General features: G+C 43.7%; 1 protein-coding gene across 1 annotated transcript in view; it reads right to left on the bottom strand.

The window, feature by feature from the left end:
* Positions 1–3,843, bottom strand: part of SGPP2 (sphingosine-1-phosphate phosphatase 2) — a 35,173-nt gene extending 31,330 nt beyond the window's left edge. Inside the window, exon 1 of the mRNA XM_065845041.2 lies at positions 3,632–3,843. Within this exon, the coding sequence (XP_065701113.1) occupies positions 3,632–3,841 (210 nt within the window). The 5' untranslated portion in view covers positions 3,842–3,843. The remainder of the gene's footprint in view (positions 1–3,631) is intronic.
* Between the last annotated feature and the right edge of the window lie 16,809 nt (positions 3,844–20,652).

Genomic DNA, 20,652 nt, shown 5'->3' with positions numbered 1-20,652 from the left:
ATAACTCAATGTTGCCAACAAGCGCTGCTTCGAGGATCTGTGCTGCTGCTTCAAGGCCAGGATCTCTGACACCACTGAAGGAGTGACTCTGTGGCTGAAGCCCCCGTGGCATCCCAGCAGCCTCCACACACCAACACTGCTCAGTGTAGCACTGCTGGCACGGTTTGGCAGACACTCGCAAGATTTAATGCTGCAATCTGTGCCACTTCACTATTCACCTCACAGGTAGGGGTGGCATTGGCATCACAGCCATCCTGCTGTACATACCCCCTTCTCCCTAGACACCTCTTATACTTCTTTGCTTATTCTGTCTTCTGCTTCCTGCCACGTATCCTGACTTACAGCCACTATGTTTGTCAGGGAACATGTTCCTCACTGCGAATGCCTCTGAGCCCTTTCCCACACAAATATTCGGTCTTCGCTCTCCTATGGTGTGACTGAGGTGTCTGAGAACATCTTCTCCTGTAAAATACAGTACCTCCCTTCACACAGAGAATTGTCAATACAGAACACTAAAGGCAGTGCACCTAGCTAAACTGGTTAGCATAACTACAAGCTAGCTGCAAAGGGGATAACAACCTGGTCTGCTGTGACAGAATGACCGCACAGCTTTGTACGTACCAGAAATGTCAGGCTCAGGGAACTCTGTTAGTGATAGTTTGCAACAGCCAATTGTCTTCAAAAGGAAGGATTAAACATACTTTTGTTGTATATATAATAATAAATATTCAGAAATTTAGTAATACAATAGAATAGTAAAAAATTAGCAATGTAACCCTATATTAAACCATTCGTGTACCTCTAAATTTAGACCAATAGCAGTTTACCTTGGAAAAATAAGCTACTGCTGCTAACTATACTAGACTGATATGAAGCCCTATAAAGCAGGAACTTGAATAACCATTTTAAAAACAAATCTTGTGGTTTAGACAACACTACCTGTACATTCTAGACCTTGGATTTACTTGCCATAGCAGTCAATAGCCACCTTCCTTTGCCCAGATGATCCATAAATATTCTGTGCAGAGTATATACATGAAGTCAAGTAGAAGAACTGACTGTCCAAAGGAGTCTTCCAGGGAGAATAGATTTTCTCTGGCTCCTTGCCCATAAAATCTACTCCTGTTCTCCATAGACTCAAAGGAGAAAAATGGCAGCAGCTGAGCTTTTATTCTTCTGGTTGATATCTGAACTAATGGCCCAAGACATTCAGCAGAATTATAAAACAGTAAGTGGCTCACCTCCAAGTACTGGAATTAATTCTAAGATCCTGACAACTCCTCATTACAAAGTCCAGCAGCCTCCAAAAAGATGACTCAGGCTGTGAGCCGGGAAGCACCGAATCATGAAGCATCTGATCATCAGCATAACAACACAGGCTCCCAGTGGGGCCCCTGCTTCAATCTTGGGTGTGATTGCACTGTCATCTTCTAAAAGACCATCATTTATAGACCTGGCCAAAAATTATCCGATGGAACGCTCTTGTCCATATAGACCAATGACATCCCTTAAAATTGGACACACGCAAGACAAGGAAGCTCCCTCAGCCACTGGACTGGGTAGGGGAGCTGAACGCTCAGGACCAGTGCAGCAGGAGTGGTGCCGAGGAACATGAGCCTTGTTCAATGAACCCATCAAAATAAGAAACTGGATCTCATGTTTCTCCAGCTGCAGCTCCAAACTGAGGAAGTTCCAAAAGTTCAGCTATGTTCTCTAGAAGGACAAAGCATCAGCAGTTGAGGCAGAAATGCCTTGTTGCCAGCTCTCCTAGTGGTGCTCATGGGCTCACAAGGGTTTGTCTCACCCGCTGAACCTGCCTCAGCTACTGTCAACTTACTGTTGCATGGAAAGGGAAATATGAAACCGAGTAAGCCAGCAATATTAATTTAAAAGGAAAAGTAAGACTCTGAGGCTGATGCAAAAATCAATTGCAAGGAAACGCCACAGAAGGGAGACCTTGACTCAAGCTCTAGAGCAAGTCTACTTCAAATTACCAGAGAGCCCATCACAGCAAAAGCAACACTGTCATCTCTGTCTTACCAGTAATTAGCTACATTTTAGGGGACTGCAATACATCCAAGATCAACATGCAGTTTTTACCGGCCTTTTCCACTTCTGTTACCATCACCTTGCTGTTATCCTGGTTATTCGCCTCCTCACCTAAGGCACAAACAAGAACTGTACAATCACTGAACATGATCAGGCAATTTGTAAACATCACACCAGTCCGGAGCAGTTCTGACAGTTAAGGTATAACTACAGAGTAAATATGAACTGTACTCTTTCAAAAGCAGAAAGATAGATCTCAAGAAATGATAAAGCATCTAGGAAAAGGAAGAGTGGAGAAAAACAGCAGACCAAGAACTTACACAGGAGAACCTGAAATCCTTTAAGACTACTGGATTGTGGCAGTAAAGACAAAGTAATGTAAAAGTTATTACCTCATAGAAACCTTCTGTCTCAATAATACAGACTTTGAAAGCCCCAAGCTCCAGGAATGGATACTCAACCTGAACACAGAGCCACCCAAGGTCACCAGGAGTGCGATGCAGCGGCAGTGCTGAATCACCTTTCTGCAAATGCCTGCAGCTAAGAGCAAAACACCACTATCCATAGGAAGTTTATGGCCAAGGACTTTGCTATGCATATTAGACTCCTAAATCCACTTCTTTGCAGATACATCATGGCCACCCCAGTTCATTTAGCAACAGTGCAATGAGTATGTGTTTTGGTATAAGGAAGATCTACATTTGCTTTTTGCATCTCTTGGCAGGTTGCAGAAGTTTTGGTGTTCACAACTGGCCCATGTTTATTGTGCAGGTAGAGTGTGGAAGACCATTATCACACCTCCTTTTCCAAAAGGCACCATAAAATGATGTGCTAATGAATTCAAGTCATTGCAGTAAGAGAAAAAGCAGGTTATCCAACTTGTACACATGGGATGTGTTATGCCCTTCCTATTCCCTTCAGATACACAAGTGAATTACAGACAGTGCCGTGAAACACTGTGACCTGCTTGGCCACAGGGAAGCACAGAGAGTGCAGCCAATCTCCATCGGAACCCCGGCTGCCATAAACTGCGAGAGACAGCCCAGGCTTGGGCAGCAGCAGAACACAGCTCTGGGCAGAGCTCCCGCTGCGCCCTCCACCCAGGCGAGACCAGCACGAAGCCCCGGATCAGCGAAGCCCCACAACAGGTGTACCCCGAATGGAGAGAGATCCACGGCAAACAGAATTGCCTTCCCATCCACTGCCCACGGGAAACCGTGCATCCCGGGAAAGGCAGCGCTGCTGCAGGGCTCCTCCGAGCACCGCTGCGGGCAGACCGCCGCTCACACCGTTTATCGCATTCCGGGGGCGCCAGCGACGAGGAGTAAGCAGAGAACCATAGAAACGCCTCCCCGGCGGGGCCGATGATGCCGGGCTGCGGCCCCGCCAGCGCTCCCCGGCACCCGCACCCCCACAGCCTGGCCCCTCCATCCCTCCTCCCGCCCACCCCCGCAGCCCAGCCCCTCCATCCCTCCTCCAGCTCCCCGGCCCCGGCAGGCGGCAGGATGCGCAGGGACCCCGCGGCGGCGGGGGCGGCTCTGCTGAGTCACGGCCGGGCTCGGCCACCCCCCGCGGCACTCACCTGCCGGCCGCTCCGCACGCCGTTGGGGAGGCCGCGGTCGGCGGCTGTCGGGCTGCGCAGCGCACTCGCGCCGTTGCAGATGCCGCGGCCCCGGGCCCCCTCCGCGGGGTCGCAGCTGCCGCTCTCCTCGCCGGCGGGGAAGAGCCCGCAGCAGCGCTGGAAGCGCGCCACGGGCTGGGAGCCGCGCAGGGTGCACAGCAGGCGGGCCATGCTGCAAGCAGCCTCCGCGCAGCGCAGCGCCCCGGGGCCGCGGGCAGGTGCGTCCCGCCCCGCCCGTCAGGTACCTCCGCCCCGCCCCGGTGGCCCCGCCCCCCGCACAGGTGCGGTGCCCCGCCCGGGAGCGCCCCCTGCCGGACAGGCCGTGCGCCACCCCCGCCATCCCGAGGAAGCTCAGCAAGTTCCCCTTTTTTTTCGACATTTTTCCTCCCATGACTACCCTGATGAAACAACGAACACGATCTGCCTTGACATAAACGCAGCCCGCTTGTTAACCTAAAGATAAGTGCCCCAAATCTCAGCATGACCGTCAGGATTTCCCTGCAAAACACTGAAACAGGAATGCTATGAAAAGGCAGGCGAGGAGTACTGCAGGGAAGAGCCTTTCCCGTCCCCACGCCACCCCAGACACCACTGCTCCTCTGCATGGACGTGCCACCTGCACTCATCAGTTCCCCTCTAGGGCATAAAACACACCCTGGGCTGGCCTAGGTTTATTTTTGTCCTGTCTTGGAGATAGCATTTATTTGTTTTTCTCCTGAATATGTACACATATATACTGTATACATAGCCATGTATATGTGCACATGTAAGCAATGGAGTTTCCCATCGAAAAGAGAGAAGTTATCACTTGAAAAATACCCCTCAAGCTCTGGGGCTACAAAACTTGCTGTGGATGATACTGATTATTTCTGCTCTTGAAACTTTAAGGACCTTAGTTTTATTGCTGTATTTGATTTTTTAGAACAGCCTATTTCTATCGCCAGAAATATATTTTGTACAAAGACTGCAAGATCATTGTTCAGTCAGTGTAAGTTTATTGCAAATTTGTTACTTTCCCCTACCCCCCCAAACCTCTGAAATACCCCAAATTATCCAGGATTGCATTAAGGTGCTTTTTTTTTCTACAGTCCTTGAAAACAAAAAACATGCTCCTTTGCTTTTTAGGAAGCCGGTTTGTCTGTGCCATTGCTTGTGCTGCCTGTGGGAGATGCTCATCCAGCCCCCAGTGTCATCGCTCTGGAGGTGTCAGGGCCATCTCCTCACCCAGCCCCAGGCCAGCTTCACGAGGAGCTACAGGGACAGGTCTCCCTCATCCCACCCAGATTCTGTGGCAGACTCTATAGATCCCATATAATTGTCTAGTGTCATTCATTTTCTTTTATCTTTAGCTTCTTCTTTCTTTTTTTTTTTTGTCCTTATTTCTTTTATCTTCTGTCATTCGAGGCTGGCCCAACCCTAGCTCCAGGTGACATCATGTTTCAAGCACTTTGCTTATGGCGTGTGCGCACATGCACTCGGCAGTGGCTGTGTGACAGGCCTGCCACTCGCTTGTTGGCAGAACCAGTTCACACAGGCTGAGGAGGAGGCTGCCTGTTCCAGCTTGGTTATGTATTTATATTGTTTGCTTGCTTGTTTTTTAATGGCTGTTTAGTTTATTAGGTGCACTCACGAGTATCTGGGAAGCTTTTCTGTTCTTTTTCCTGTTTCTTGGATATATGAAACATCCCCAAGTGTGGAATTTCAATTAAAAAATGCATTTATATTGCTTAATTACTGCTACATAGACTGACTTCAGTAGAGCTGGATGAGATTAATTCAGTCCGTAGTTCCTTCATGGTTATTTTCCTTGTATTACAGAAAGAGTCTTCAAAACAATTTCATTCTTATTTTATCCACCTATATGACAACATGTACAAGAGTTTTTAACATCTTAATTTCAAGAGTAAAATTACAGCCCTGCCACTGCGCCTGGGAGTTTTGCTGCTGACATGGGTGAGATAGGATCTTGTCCAGAGACACGGCATAAAGCAGGGAAGCGGGAATGAAAGTGCATGGTGGCGAAGCACTCTATAGGTGTTTTTAAACATCTCTTTGTCAACCACAAGTCAATACTTACCTGATCTGCCTACATACTTGTGTCTCTCCATTGTCATTATAATACTTCCCAAATATTAAACGAGAACTAACAATTCATAGCCAGCTTCTACCTAATTCTTCTTCAAGCAAACACTTAGGTCGAGCGGGAATGTGCCTCAGGGAGGACATCAGGATCCAGCTGGTGAGAATTCAGGATGACTGAGATTTTTTTTCCAAACTTACTCTAAACCTAGTAGAGCGCTCCCCCACCTTTCATCCCCTGCTGCCCCCAAAAAAGGGGGAGGGATTTCTACTTATTGTCAATTCTAATCTGCCTTGTCCATGTCTTTGAGTACTCCACCTCTTGGTTTGTCTTTATTCACTAAGGCTCCCAAAAACCCAAAGAGGGTGTGGGGAAAATCTGCTTTTAAGAGTTTACCATTTTCTTGGCATGAGTTTAATACAGCTGTGACTTCAGTTTGGGTTAGCAGATTATTTTAACAGAGGCATTTGTGCACAACAACTGCATGCTGTTTTTCCACCATATTTCCTTCTGCTAGCTTGAGTAGAAAAGCACTAGATAAAGCCAAGCCTAAGAGACCTTCTTGCTGCTATGTGGAACAGGGAACACCAGGCTGAGCAAGGCCTCTCACCTTACAGGGGCGTCAGCACGCAGGTTCGAGCCACTGGGGAACGGCAGAAAAAGCAAGGCCAGAACTGCAGTGGCACTGAAAAAAAATGCAAACTGGGTTTGAAGCATGCCAGATCTGAAGGAACTTGAAGCATTCTGTAAGGCAAGACTGCAGTGACCCTTTGTCTCTGCAAAATAAGGCTGTGTGTGGAAAAGATGCTGCCAGTCATTTCTAGCTTAGAAATGAGCTGAGCCTAATGAAGCTGGAGGCATGAGGGCACTTTTCAAAGGTGCTTGGGGACACAAGGGTGAAGTAGATGTATTTCCAGGATGGAACAGAGAATCATAGGAAGGACCATAGCACATCGGTGGGAGGTGTTTGGGCCACAAAGAGGATGGAGGTTTTGAGGAGAGAACCGAGGGCAGAAGACTGACTATTGCAATGGAAAGTGCCTAGTAATGGGGAATAAAAGTCTACAGGAAGCTTGTTTTATCATTTGTGTTGCTCATGGGACAACTTACTTATTCTTGCTCAAAGCAAGAGTATGAATTATTCCTCTTTATACTTCTCTTATAGAACAATGCTCTAATCACCTTTTCCCGAGACCTACCTCGCATTACCTTTGATGGCCAGGAAAAATACTCAGTATTTGGTTCCTTGAAAGATTTGCTTTAGAAAAAAACATAAAGAAAAAAAGAAAAAAGTTCAAGAACTGTCCCACACTTTGTATGCCTCGTGCAGATTTCCTGACATTTCTTATAGAAAGGCAGTTATCTGTAAAACCAGTGGAAGCAACATCGCTGCAAAGGACTAGATGATTATCATCCTGAGAGTGTTTAAAAGAAGCTATTTATGAACTGTCCAGCTGCAAAGGACGTTTTTAAAGCTTTAACTGGTGAAACTTCCTAATCTAGAGCCAAAATATCTCACTAATAGCTGGTCAGCATCCAGCTACATTTTCACAAGGGAAGAAAATTACCTCTGGGCTGAGGATAAGCATGAAAGATGAGAATACAAAGGATAACTTTTGAGAAAGCTGAAAATAGTGCCTTGCACTGAAAGCATTTCCTTAACAAGTGTCACTGTCATGAGGGTGAATAATTTTGCCTCCAGCATCAACAAACCTAAGAGCAAAGTACAAATTCCACGACCGGATAACGGGGTGGATAACGATGCTAGGAGAACACAGCTCAGTTTTCAGATGCCAGTGTGAGTTTGCAATCCTGAGAGCCAGACAAGTCTTGTTTTGACTTGTAAGCTGAGGGAATGGGTCTGAAGGAGCAAATATGGGCATAACTTTCACAGTCACTCTACAGACAGCAACCATGTTTCACTGCGGAGGATTATACTTGAAGTTACTTCAGCTGAGAGCCTTTCCAGGTGGTGGTGTGTTATACAAACAAATGTCAGAACTGCAGTTTTCCAAACAAAAAAACACTGAGATGACATGAACATGGACAAACTGACGCCTCTGCTGAAACTGCTGTAGAGGAGGCACAGAGCCACTGCATTTTGAGATGTCTCTGGTAGTACTGGAAAGGACTAATATCTTTAATTCCTGGAGGGGCAATGAAGATTTAAGAAGGCAGAGCTGTAAACACCAGCACACTGTGACCTGGGACCACAGAGCGTAACAGTGGGATGTGGGATGTGGGCTGAGCCAGAGGGAGGGGGACACTCAACTTACCGTTTGGTGCGATCCCTCTTCTTCACCATTTGAAGATGCTTAGGGCTAGAACAGGAACACTTCGGCCATGCAATGAAGAAAGAAATCCCACGAACTCATCAGTATCACAGCACATTGCAATTCAACAGGTTTTGAAAAAATTTTTTTTGTCCCTGTTTCCTCCCATATGTTTTCATTATCCTAAGTCATTTTTCAACATATTTAGAACTCAAATCTTACTTTTATCTTCCGTCACCATTTTTGGGCAATGTGCATTTTCCAGTGTTTATATTGCAAAAGAAACTATTAAAATGTGTACGTTTCCTGCGAGTGCAAAAACTCATGGACTCCACACAATTCAATATGAATTCAAGCGAAGCCATTTATTACAGAGACAAGCCTCCTTATATATGCAGTTATTTCCTGATCACGCGTCCACGCTCCAAGCATGCATTAGCTGATTGGATATTGTCCATGTTCACGGGCTGTCCAGCGCCCGAGTCTCACTGCTAATAGGTCCGTTGATTTACACCACGTTGGGGCCTTGTTATTTCAGAGTTGCTTCTCTCCCATGGCAGGTCCTGTTCCCAGCCTTGAAATTCCTGGCTGCTTCAGTAACAAATCTCCATCTAACAGCAACCCCTCCACAACTCAGCCTCAGGAAAATCCCTCAAATCTCCCACAGTTTCCAGTACCAAAAGTCCTGACTACTCTTTCTATATGATTCTTGAGTTTTCATTTTATTTAGTTGACATGTTACTGAACACATTATTTTGGATTTGAGACTTTTATACTGAGCATCAGACCCAACCATGCACTAACCTCACAGAGGAAAAAGTAGAAGAACTGAAGATTTTGAAGGTGAGGAGATGACAAAGTTCTGTGGATAGTGCCCTTAGAAACCAATGCACTAGAAATTGTTTTTCACAGCACGTGAATATTTTGCTTTTGATTTAGTACATATGAAGTTTTAAACAAAATTAATTTTGAATATGTTTTCTGAGAAAAAATCTTTTGCAACATAGGTCAATGGAAACAGAATCACAAAGTTTCACCAGGCTTTGCTCTGCAGCATTTGGAATGGTCTTGTGTCTGCAATGTAAAGCCATGGATAGGTACAGTTCTCACTGATGTTCTCCCAGATTTGATCTCCATTTGAGTTGTATCAACATGAAACCAGCTTGATTTGGCACAACGGGAGTCCACACAGCTGTAATGGGTCTCAAGCCTGCACGTTTTGTATGCCTTTTCTGACTATGAGAAAATGATTTCTATGCAAATATCTTCGTTAGTTTAACCAAGCAGTATAGCAAGATCGGAACATATTTCTGTAATACCTCCACAGCCTTCAATACGCTGAACACATAGCTGATTGTCTTTGCACAGATGGCCTTAAAAATGTAAAGCTTCGGCACACAGCATATGCTAAATATACCGGTCCTTCAGGGTCCAAACTGCTCATCAACTTCCATACCCTCAAACACGGGAAAAAATGGAATTGTAGAGCCATGTTTTTATAAATTGCGCAGAATTTTATTATAAAATTATAATAAAAATATATTATATACATGGTAATACTTTCAATTTTAGAGAATGTAAGTACAAAAGCGAAGTGGATTTTAGAACTTGGAAAGACAAAAGCATTCCCAAAAACTGCGAGAAAGAGAATGTGCTGAAGCTGCAGCTGCTGTCCTGGGTAGGAATAATTAACTTTTCTGTTTGCAGTGTAAGTAACCAGATAATGCTATGTAATTGCTTATGATTTGCACTGCTTGAAATGGTATTAGCATGTCATTTAAATAATTATTCCTCACCATATCATTCGGACACTTCAATTGCATGCACATCTACTGTGAAATTCCTAGGTGTTCTCAACATTTCAAGTTATTTGTAGGCTCTACCATACCTTGGCTGTTTCAATGTTTGGGAAAATAATGGCAGAAGAGAAATAAATAATGCTTCGTTTAAATATCAAATTTACCCCTGAAGGATTTTTAAAAGTTGACTATCGTAAGAGCTGATCTGTCTGACTTTATGTACAATACTGTATCTTAGCCCTCTGGAAACAAAATGTCTGATTGTCTCAACAGCACTCTAGGCTTAAAATGGTGAAAGTTTCTCTCTCTCTGGGTTGAGTTTTGCCTTAATGTTCTTGAAACCACAAAGCGTTTCCATCATTTGTTACAGTGGCTCCCAAGCTGCTGCCTGGCGTGTCACTGCCCACAGCAGTCAGCAAAGGGATGACACAAAGGCAAGGGAATTCGTCCGCCTCTGTAAATCACCCCTGTAAAAGTGTCTGCGAGAGTCTTTGCCTGTGGTGACCAGCTCCTGGAGGGTTATAACCAGCTCCCCTGGACACGGCCAGTCTGAGGGCTCACCTCTGCGGTGGAGACGTGGGCAGAGCTGGAAGAGCTCAGCTGAACACACGTCCTTTCTCTTTGCTTGTTTGCTTCTGTCATCTCTTGGTGTGCTCTCTTCAATAAACTCTCACTCAGCACAAGAAAAAATTGTGACAACATGGCAGTTCTTGGGTAATTATTATCAAATGCAACATAATACTCTGCTTTTTACAACTTTCTTGTCTTTCAAGCACACAGCTATTCTAGGAAAGGCTGGTTTTGATCTGAGCCCATGTGCACAGAAGGAAGCCTGAGCACAGTGTGTTGTCTTTAAGCGCTCAGCTGCTAACGGGCATCCTCACACCCCACATGTACAAAACAGAGCAACGACCATGGGAAAGGAGCTGCTCATTTCAACCACATACCAGTCCTGGGGGAAAAATTAATGATACTCACTAGTGGTGGGGAGCAGTGGTTTATCCTGCCCTGGCAGAGACCCTTTCCAAATGCCCTCTGTGCTCTGCATGATTGCCCATGGTTCTTCATCCTGCTCAAAGCAGAGGCTGGATGGAAGCCAGGTACCTCTCCATCCTGCCCTGAGAGAGCTTCTCCTTAGGGACACCTCATATGCAGGAAACTTCCTGCCATACTTTTTTGAAGTTGCAGCATTAAGTTTTCTAAATGTTTCTCGCTGCAGCATGAGTCACGGCTGCTGTCAAGCACTTGTTAGGAATGCAACAGACTGAGGGTATTCTTTCCTCTAAACTCTGTTTATTTGCAGTATGAAGCTGAGCATTGCCAGTGCAGGTTAACCTGGCCATCACAAATGGTTAGGTGCCTGCAGAGACTCAGCCAACAAAAATCATCCCGAAAAGGGCAACAGTGTTTTTTGTTGGGAGTTGCTGACTTGTTATGCTTTTTTTCAGGTAATTTATAACTTTCAACAAAAACTCTGTTTGGGAGTTAACAATCCAGAGAAGGAAGAAGGGTAGAAATGGAAAACGAGGAGTGAAATGGATTGAGGGTAGTGCAGCCACTTCATATATTTATGTTTAGTTCACAGAGTTTTTTGTTTGTATGCATGAATTTGGGGTAACTAATGCTTTTTAAACCATGAAAAAATATATGCTCAGTCAATTCATCCAACTGTGAAGAGCTTTGAAATTCTCTACTTCTCATTCTACTGCCACCCACATTACAGATGTCACCCTAAAACCATAAATAGCTCTTGGGTTTTTTGCTTTATTTCTACTATTTACATGAAAAACCTTAATGTCATTGATCCTATTTTAAAGACAGAAAAAAAATCCCACACCCATATGTCAACGTTTTGACATTGACTGACTGGCAGTAAACCAAAAGGGATACATATGTACATTTTTTATGGTATAGTAGATAGAAACAATCATTAGGAGGTCTGACAGCATTCACCTTGATTCATTAGAAATACTTTAAGTCATGCACTTCAAACAGTGGGAGCCATTAGACTAACTGTACAGGACAGTAAGGAAAAAAAAATCTTTTATATTCTGGGAATTTGGCCTGATTCTAGCAACTAATACTCAGCTAGTGATGAAGAAAGGGTACTGAGATGACCATTTGTTCCAGGTGTGACCAGCATATTTGCAGATCCTCAGGCTGTCCTGCCCTTGCTTTTGGAAACAGTTTGCAACCCTTTAAAAATGTCATCATTTCCAGGGAAGGGAAGGGAAGGGAAGGGAAGGGAAGGGAAGGGAAGGGAAGGGAAGGGAAGGGAAGGGAAGGGAAGGGAAGGGAAGGGAAGGGAAGGGAAGGGAAGGGAAGGGAAGGGAAGGGAAGGGAAGGGAAGGGAAGGGAAGGGAACGGAAGGGGAGGGAAGGGGAGGGAAGGGGAAAGGAAAGGAAAGGAAAGGAAAGGAAAGGAAAGGAAAGGAAAGGAAAGGAAAGGAAAGGAAAGGAAAGGAAAGGAAAGGAAAGGAAAGGAAAGGAAAGGAAAGGAAAGGAAAGGAAAGGAAAGGAAAGGAAAGACAGAAACGTAGGGCTAGCCTGCACTTACAGATCTCTTCATGGAGACATCACTGAATTCCAGCGCAGGCAGACTGAGGCAATGACTTGCCTGGGCAGCTCATCCCTCTTCAGAATGAAGTCATCATTGATCCTTCACTTCTAATAACTCATAGTAGGAGTGATTTTCTGCCTTGTCTCATTCTCAGAGCAAACATTTTGATGTTGAAATGTATCTAAATATCACCAAATGGCAGGCATTTTCAGTATTTTTTGCAGGAGAGAAGTATGGCCATATACTGTCATCTCCCTTTAATGCAAACTCTATTAACTGCCTGTATGGCTATACCAATAATCCTTATTTGTAATCTCTTAGCAAATATATTTCCTCTGCATCAAACTGTTGAATATGAGATGTCATCCGAGCAGAATTAATTACAGAAACTTTGAATGAGCTTCTGAAATCTTATTTGAAGCCTCAGACAGTCAAAGAGACAAGACTATGGAAATAAATAAAACAAAAATATTGATCTAAATACATTGGGTAAAAATATTTATCTGAGATTATGGGATGAGCTTTATGAGGGCAGAAGTGCTTCCAGAGACCTGAAGTGGCCCTAAGAAATTTTCTCCCAAATATGGTATTTTTCTCTCTACACAAAAAAGAGTCAGTATAGATTACATCTCCCAGAATGAGATATCTGATGATTTTTAGCATGAAGGCTGAATTGCCTCTTCTGCTGTTGATAAAATCATCCAGAGGTCTCTTTTAAAGTAACTGCCAAACAAAGCTTGTTTTCCACTGATTTTATAACCTGCATATGAAAGACTTGATCTGGAATGAGACCTCAGCCTGGCTCCTGGTCATATTCCCTCAGGTCTAAAAGTGGAAAAATAATGCACTCAGGGCCTGATTCTGTACTCACTGAAGAAGGTGCAAGTAGGGCAACTGCGATGAATCTGGTGGAATTCTTCCAAATTGGAATTTACCAGTGGGAGTACAAATTTAGTCCACATTTTTGTGGGGAAAACAATTGTGAACAAAAAAAAATGGAAATGGAATCATTTTTCAATTATTCTTATTCATTAAACTCAGGAACCATTTATTCTTCAATCAAAGTGATTTAGATTTCAAATTAGGATGAAGGAATCTCTTTCTTGACTCAGCGAGAATGGCATTTTTAGCTACTTAGAAAGTTTTCTCTCCAGATGTAACATCCTGAGTTCTCACCCCTCTCAGAAAGACATCCCAGTTGTTACTTGTTTTTGTTCCAAAATATTTAATCAAGCCATTAGAAACAAGCTTCTCATCCTCCTCTCCAATATTATGAAAATGAGTGGGCCAGCAGAACAAACTATACAGTAGGAGTCTGCCAAGTAACAAATCAGATACCCCTTTCCTTCTAGAGTCCCAGTCACCCTTGGCAGGGTGAGTTTAGCAGTTGGCAGGATCCCTTTTGGCCGTCTCCATCCCCTTGTGATGCTGGAGATCTGTTCGCTGGGGCTGAGTCACTTGGCTTGTTTGGCAGAGACAATCAGACAGCTGTTGTATCCCCTTTGAGCTGCCTCTTCTGGAGGTCGTGGAGTCGTGGTCTGCTGGGTTTCCTTTGTAAGAAAGCTCTTCCCAGTCCCTCGTCCTTCTTGTTCTGCCCTGAACACTTTCCTTCCTAGTTTGCCTTCCTAGAGAAGATGCACCAGAAGCTCACACAGTGCTCAGTACGTCACTGATACAGTGGCAAAACAATGTTTTGTTTTGCTTATTCTGTTTGGTTGTTCTGCTTTCAGTTGTTCTTCATTTACCTCTAACACTTGGTTTGCTTCTCTGACTGACACCTCTTTTAAAAGCAAAGGCTGGGCTCCTCCGTGGTTGCAGAAATCCAGGTAGGGAACGCAGAGGCTTCCAAAAGGTGGGGAGAGCAGGGGATGGGGAGGGTGGCACTCTGGAGGCAACCCAATTTTGCTCCCTGAGCTCAGATGAACCTCATGAAGTTCATTCTTACTTACATAGGCACTTCTTCAGCACAAAGCTGAAGTACCTTTGCAATAGAAAATGATACTATTTGAAATCTCAAGACTATAGAAATTGATAGAAATGGTCCCTTAGGTGTCAGCTAACTGTAGATCAGGGTTTAGAGTCATATCAAGTGATTTTTAAATTCGTTATTTCATGTGAGAAAATGTTAAAATTTGTCTAAAAAAAAGAAACTTCCATGTGTCCACTTCAGCTCAAAACAAACAAAAAACTATTTTAATGTCTGAAAAAAAAAAGCCCCAAACCCTTCATCTGTTTCTCATTCTGAAACAAATGTATTTAAGCACATATACATAATATTGTTATCTGAGCAACAGTAGTTTTTTCCAAGATGTCTTAAAAAATATGTTCCTGTCATTATCAGAGATAAAAACTTGTCCCCTTTGAAGCTGATGAACAAATTCTTACCAGCTTCACTAGAGTACGGGATTTTACTTCAGAGATAACCATCCCTGTTTTAATTCAACATTTCCAATGATATGCTGCAATAAAAGTAGTAACTGGAACGTGTACTGTGTACTTCAAACAGCGCTTCCCAAGCAATAAATCATCTTTTAAAGTAATTCCATGTAGGAACAGCTTTCCTTTCTCAGTATAATCCAAGGACAATTTGGGTAGCAGAAAGTAGCTGCCCAAGAGAAAACACCCATGCTGGCATTTATTAATTAGACTAATTACCATTATAAGTAATTATTAATTTTGGCTATATTTTCCTGCAGAGGTGCTTTAATGTGGGCAGGACAACCATAACGCGCAGCTAATGTTAAGTCTCGGGGTGTCACAGGAGTCACGGCAGCCCTGCACCCCGAACCGCCCTGCTCTGCCCAGGCTGCACCCAGCAAGCCCAGACAGGCTCTGCCAGCCCGTCGCTGCCACCAAAATCAGCAGCCACTGTCAAATTCCATTTTCACTATTGGTGTGACATGCAGAAAACACAGTGCTGGCCAGAACAAAGGACTTCTCTGAGCTTTTCTCTCTTATTCTCTCTTTAGCTTGGTCCTTTTTGAAAAAACAATGGTTAAATCAATGCAATTCCTGGATTATTTTCTCAATTATATCACCAACAAAGGATCTGAAGAAGTGCCGTTTGCTCAGTAGAAGGTAAATTTTATAAAAATACAGTTGTGGCTGCAACCAACCTAGAAGACTGCACGAATTTAAATACTGTTTTCTGTGAGATTAACTAAGCCCCTGCAAACACCCAGGGCAGATCTGTCTTAACACAGAAACACAGTTCCTGCTTCAGGGAGCTGTGAACAAAGTGTGGTATAGGAAGAGATGCGCTTGGCCCTACTGCAGGGCCCGAGGGACCCACGGGGCACACGGCTCTGGAGCCTGAGCTATTGATCTTGGTAGTCCCATCAGCTAAATTAAACATGGGTCTGCATGGGTAATACTGGAGTCACCTCTGTCTCGACTGTAGGGTTAGCTCACGTCTGCCACCATCTTGAATAACATTTCTGAGATGGTTTTGCTCTGCATAGCAAGTCTGTGGTGATGCCCCTCATTGCTGTTAAACCTTGGCTCACAATGAAGTTACCTGTTTGTGATGTGCCAAAAGCACAGGATGGTGGGAAATAAATGTATGGGAATAATCAGAAATTATTCCCATCAGAAATTATGTAGTCATCCCCAGCTTTAATGCCACGTCTCTCACCCTTTTATCATCAATAAACCTGTTGCACAATTTGGCATCAGTCTGATGCCAACAAGGGTGTATCTGTGCTTGGGGCTTCAGGTCAACATTGGGTGAGGAAGAGAAGCTTAAAGCTTAACCCAGAAGAGAAAGCAGAGACCTGACCAGCAGAGGTGTTCACCTCTGCTCTTGTCTTTCAGGCAACTTGTCTTGTTGCTCTTGTCTTTCCTCGTGGCCTGAGGCAACTGAAGTAGGACCGTATTTAGTAGTTACAACACAATAAAGTGTATTTTTGGGGCAGAGGGGTGTCAAATACAGCACTTCTGCATCTTTCCTATTACATGCATTGAGAGAACAACGTATTTTGTATTTGGCTGTGACTGACATGGAACAGCTCATAACTGTAATCCTTCCTTCTCCTTTTTCAGTTCCCTGACATGACATGCAAATATTATCGAAAATTAACATTCCTTTCTGTACTGAATGCAATTGACTGCACATGCAATAACTTTTACAGCAGTTCCAAGATAGAAAAGGTAGAAAAGCACTTTAACTATAAATTATTCAGAAATACATTATATGAAATAAGATGTTAATGTGAGGAAAGCAGAAGATGATGTTGCAGTATACTCCAACAAAATGATAGGGCATAAAAATAATACCCAGCTTTTGCCACCCCTGCAAATGGAGTGGACATAGGGTTGGAGGAGGAAATTCATGTATATGAGTTTGAGTGGAAGGATGAAAAGCAAGAAAGTCCTCTTTTTCTAAATATTTACCAAATGAGCATCAAGCTTAGTTACTTAATGCACTCTAGAAAGTAATACAATAAGCTGACTTTTTACAAGTAAAAAACACCCAATATTAAAATATCATCAAAAAGCTTCTAATGTCAACCATAATAGCATATTAAACCACAAAGACTTATCCAAAGAGCTGTCTGACTTCAATGACCTGTGTATCAGTGCTAAACAAGCTAGTTAATTATTGAAAAGTACAGAAAACATAAGCATAAAAAAAGAGGTTTAATTTTCTTACCATGAATAGGCTGGCACCTGATCCATTCCTGTCCTGTGCATCCATCAGAGAGAACATTCTTCCTACCTGTGAATAAAAAGCCAGATGTTGAATTTCATTAAACATACCAATTGTACAACAACACGGGAATTTTGAAGAATTAATCCAGCTAAACAAGACATTATTACTGCAGAGATGTATTGCCAGCACACCCTTTGTGAAAAATGGGAGTATTCTTTGATGGGGTTTTGGGTTTCTCTTATCAGAGTTCATTTTACACTGTTACACCTCTTCTTAGATCAAGTCTTACACCAGTATAAAACTGGCATGCTGCACTGGGCTAATCAGACCAAATATTTTAAACACTGGAAATCGATTCTTACCAGCCACAGGACAATTATTTAAAGTGGAAAAAAGTGTATTTTGTAAGGGTTGTTTGCCACATTTTTACCCCAGAATTCATAACACAACTTCCAAATGACATCCAAAGTCAAAGTCTCTGATAGTGGTTCAGACAAAAGTCAGCCCTCAGAATTGGCTCAGTTGCATTCCAGGGCTTAGGGGTTTTTTTGCAATACATCTTTCCCACAAAAGAACTGTCCCTACAAGTTGATAATCCAAAGAATAGATGCTCACTGTAATTAAAGTGACTAAAAGAGAGAATACTTCTGGATCCTCAGAAATACTGTAATGCTTCCAAAATCTGAAGAAATTTCTTTTCTCTTAAATCCCAGCCCAGGAAGTCTTTAAATTCAACACGTTTTCCAGTACTTACGGCCCAGCTCCTTCACTAGTGCAGAATCATGGATTCAGTTACCACAGGAATCCGGCCAAGAAGCAGCTCCAGGGGACTGAGGAGCCGGGGCAGCCCCTCGGCACAGGGAGTTGTGGAGTTGGGAGGGTGCAACACACACCCTGTCCTGTCAGTCTGCGCACCCTCGGAGAGCTGCAGCGGAACGCTGTCCTGCGTGGGTCAGGCTGATGGGATGCACGAACACAGCTTGGTCTTCAGGCTGGCAGTGCAGGCTCTCAAGCTGGACTATGACAAAAGGGCTGAAGTCATTAATGGCTTTGCTCCGCGGTAAGTGTACATCAGTCACCGTCGCTGTGGTCCCAGCCTCATTTCCTCTCCTCACCACACAGACACCGGCAGTTTCCCTTGCACTGGCTGCAGACCTCATGCGCCCAGGCAGCGACCTGCTTCGCTGAGCTGTTCCAGCAGGAAAACTTATAAAAAAGTGAACAGTGTTCTGTTGGATCGTCTCTGTGAACTGACCCGCTGTGCCGCCACACGCGTTCCTGTGCTGGCAAAGGGCTAAGGACAGAACCCACAAGTGCCACCAGACACACAAAGAGGTAAATAGGAGTTGCACATTCCATAGAAAAAAGCAGCGTCTCACCAGGTGTGAGGACAAGGACATTCACATAGCTCACATGTTCTATTAAATAATGTTCTCCAGGGGCTGCACCGCACACGATACCCTTCCGTGTGCAGGATGTAGTTACACAGTATTGTGTTCACAGGGGGAATGAAGAGCAAAAAAGTTTCTGTGACTATACACCACTTTTTCTTATTAAGTTTTGTAAAAAAATATAAACTTCATCCTAATTTTGCATTTAGCATGTTTATATTTTTATTATTGTTATTTAGTTATGCTAAACTTTACCATCTATTCTGTGCAGTTTTCATGCCAGGATTACAGGAGGCTTTCCCAATGCTGACTTTCATATACTTAGGTGGAGTTTCAGTTGACCTCAAGGCAGATACACATCAGATAAGAAAACTCAGAACGCAAAAGACAGAGGCCAAGCAGTTTGAACCAGAAACTCAGTTGATGAATCTGGACTTTATTAAAGCATTTGATACAGTGCCTCAAAAAATTTCACTTGAAAAATTAATTCAAGTTTTCCTGGATCTAAGAACTTCCATGTGTTTTGAAAATCAATTGGAAGTCGTCAGGTTACGAAAGTGGCAATAATATTACGTGAAAGGGTGGTGCCTGGGATAATTTGAAATACATCTTTTAACAATGAACTAATTAAATGGGAAGATGACGCTGAACTGGGCAACAATAGCAAGAAAGAAAACAAAACAAAACAAAAGGTAAAACAAACATCAGAAACATACTTTTAAACATACTTCTAAGAACTTAAGAAGACCTGGGTAAATAAGATGAGATTTCGCATAAAAAATGGAAGATAGGATAGTTAGACAAAAACAGTCCAAGTTCATCATGGATGATATACAGCACCAGGAAAATGGTAACACAGAAAAAGCTCTCAGGTGACAGGGGTAGATTAGCCCTAAGGCTGCAAACCAGTGTGGGCTTTTAAAAAGGGGTGATTTTTGTTTCCACATACCAAAGCAGCTCTGCACTATGGACAGTGACAGCAAAAGTCTGTCTGTCTGTCTTTCTTTCTTTGACTAAGCCTTTTTAACAGACTTATGTCATCTCCTAGGATAAATTACAAAAAGGATCTGGCTTCCTATATAGTGAATGTTCCTATGTTTCTCTGCTCAAATTTATCCCATTATTTCAGTTTATGCTAAACTGAAAAAACTTTAAGGAAGTTCTCTCTTTTGCCAGTTTTATTGTTCAAGGACTCGTGGACAACCTTCAGATGTGTCACTACAATTTAGCAGTATGTGCCTTTGCATCTTTCCAACAGGTCAGTCTTTCTGAACAAGCTTCCCCCTTTTGTTTAGCTCTTCAAGAATGCTCAGGGTTCAGAATAAAGTCCTAGAGCAGACAGACAGAAGAACGGTGCACTACAGAGGAAGAGAGGGAGCTTCCCCTAACATTTGCAGTGAAACACACCTGATACCACATGCCACATGGCGGAGGGGAAGATGTCCGAGCTGGGACAGCTCCCAATCCAGAGCTGAATTTCCCAAGATGCAGCTGTAGCAACACAGAGAAATAATTACTTTCATGGCCTGAAGATAATGAAGTTACTTCAGACTCCGCTGATGTGACAGAGCAGAATTTGATTTAGTGAAATCTATCAGGCTACTGAACAGTATGACATTGGAGGCTATGAACACTTTATTGTTTCGATTGTTTTTAATTACACTGGGCAAAGTCTCTCAATCTTGTAACACAACATCATAGTGCAAATAAAAACACCAGTAGCTCCTTTGGCCTCTGGTTTACAGAATAAACCAGCTTTTATTTTCACTGTGCATCACAAAGGGAAATCAGGTGCACAAAAGGTTCTTCCCACGGAGAGGCAAAATACATGTCAGCCTGCAAGCTGCAATGTATGTTACCCTGCCACTGTACAGGCCTTCTCGTGTTAACCCCTGCTTGGTAGCGTTTGCTACCCAGCAAATGTTATGTTAATCATAACTGCTGGTCCCAACGCTTAATCACATTGGAGAATCATCATAAACTATTAAATCAATACAACGGTTTAAAAAATGCCATACAGGACTAAAAAGCTACGGGCACTTCCCACTTGTGAGTGCCTCCTAGAAGCAGGACAGTCCCGGGGGCTCCAAGGCGATGGGGCTGCTCGGGAGCCCCGGCCCACAGCCCCTCTGGCGGGGACAGCGGCGGGCAGGGCGCCGGTCCTTGCCCACGCCGCAGGGCCGGGAGGGGCCCGGGAGAACGCCCCCGCCCCCGCCGCCCCGGCCGGGA

The sequence above is a fragment of the Patagioenas fasciata genome, chromosome 9 (assembly GCF_037038585.1).
Source record: "Patagioenas fasciata isolate bPatFas1 chromosome 9, bPatFas1.hap1, whole genome shotgun sequence".
Taxonomy (NCBI): Eukaryota; Metazoa; Chordata; class Aves; order Columbiformes; family Columbidae; genus Patagioenas; species Patagioenas fasciata.
Note: the sequence above shows the minus strand (reverse complement) of the source record. Positions and strands in the feature narration are given on the sequence as shown.